The sequence below is a fragment of the Penaeus monodon genome, chromosome 33 (assembly GCF_015228065.2).
Source record: "Penaeus monodon isolate SGIC_2016 chromosome 33, NSTDA_Pmon_1, whole genome shotgun sequence".
NCBI classification, from domain to species: Eukaryota; Metazoa; Arthropoda; class Malacostraca; order Decapoda; family Penaeidae; genus Penaeus; species Penaeus monodon.
The window spans coordinates 30337803-30338495 of record NC_051418.1 but is presented as its reverse complement, the minus strand read 5'-3'; the positions used below and the strand labels follow the sequence as shown (position 1 = coordinate 30338495).

Below are 693 nucleotides of genomic sequence, written 5' to 3'. Positions count from 1 at the left end.
CCTTCCTTTTGTCTCTATCTACCCTTGTTATTGTTCCTTTTTTGTGCCCTCTTTTTCGAGTCTCCATTTTGGTGTCCCCTTTTTGGCCTTCTCTCTTAGCTCCTCTCTCTCCCTTTCCTCTCCTCTTCTCTTCCTCTTCCTCTCCTCTTCTCTTCTCTTCCTCTTCTTTCTCTTCCTCTCCTCCTATTTCCTCTTCTCTCTTTTCCTCTTCTCTCTTTTCCTCTTCCTCTCCTCTCCTTCCTCTTCTCTCCCTCCTCTCCTCTCTCTTCCTCTCCTCTCTCTTCCTCTTCCTCTCCTCTCTCTTTCCCTCCTTTCCCCTTCCTCTTCCTCTTCCTCTTCCTCTCCTCTCTCTTCCTCTCTCTTCCTCTCCTCTCCTCCTCCTTCGACCTCCTCCACCCACCCTCGCCCTCTAATCCTCGCTCTCCCTCTCCTCCGTCGCCAGTTCTTCAAGGGCTCCCCAGCGCTCGCCCGGAACTACTACCTGAACACGACCAACGAGGAATACGCCCGCTACCTCGCCGCCTACAGGGCCCTCATGGAGGAGACGGTGACGGCGCTCTCCCAGGGGCAGCCGCTCAACACGTCCCATATCGACGACCTCATCGCCTTCGAGACTAAGTTCGCTGTGGTGAGTTTAAGTTTGCTTTTTGCTTTTTTGAGAGAGAGTGGGGATCTTTTTTCAGCATGTGTGTG

The 693-nt window shown here is 53.0% G+C and overlaps 1 protein-coding gene across 2 annotated transcripts in view; it reads left to right on the top strand.

The window, feature by feature from the left end:
• The window catches only part of LOC119594363 (neprilysin-1-like), a gene marked incomplete in the record, with an annotated part of 114752 nt that overhangs the window by 93707 nt on the left and 20352 nt on the right, over positions 1-693 (top strand). For both annotated transcript variants that reach the window (XM_037943424.1, XM_037943423.1), the window contains 1 exon segment: positions 443-628. In XM_037943424.1, coding sequence (XP_037799352.1) covers positions 443-628 — 186 coding nt within the window.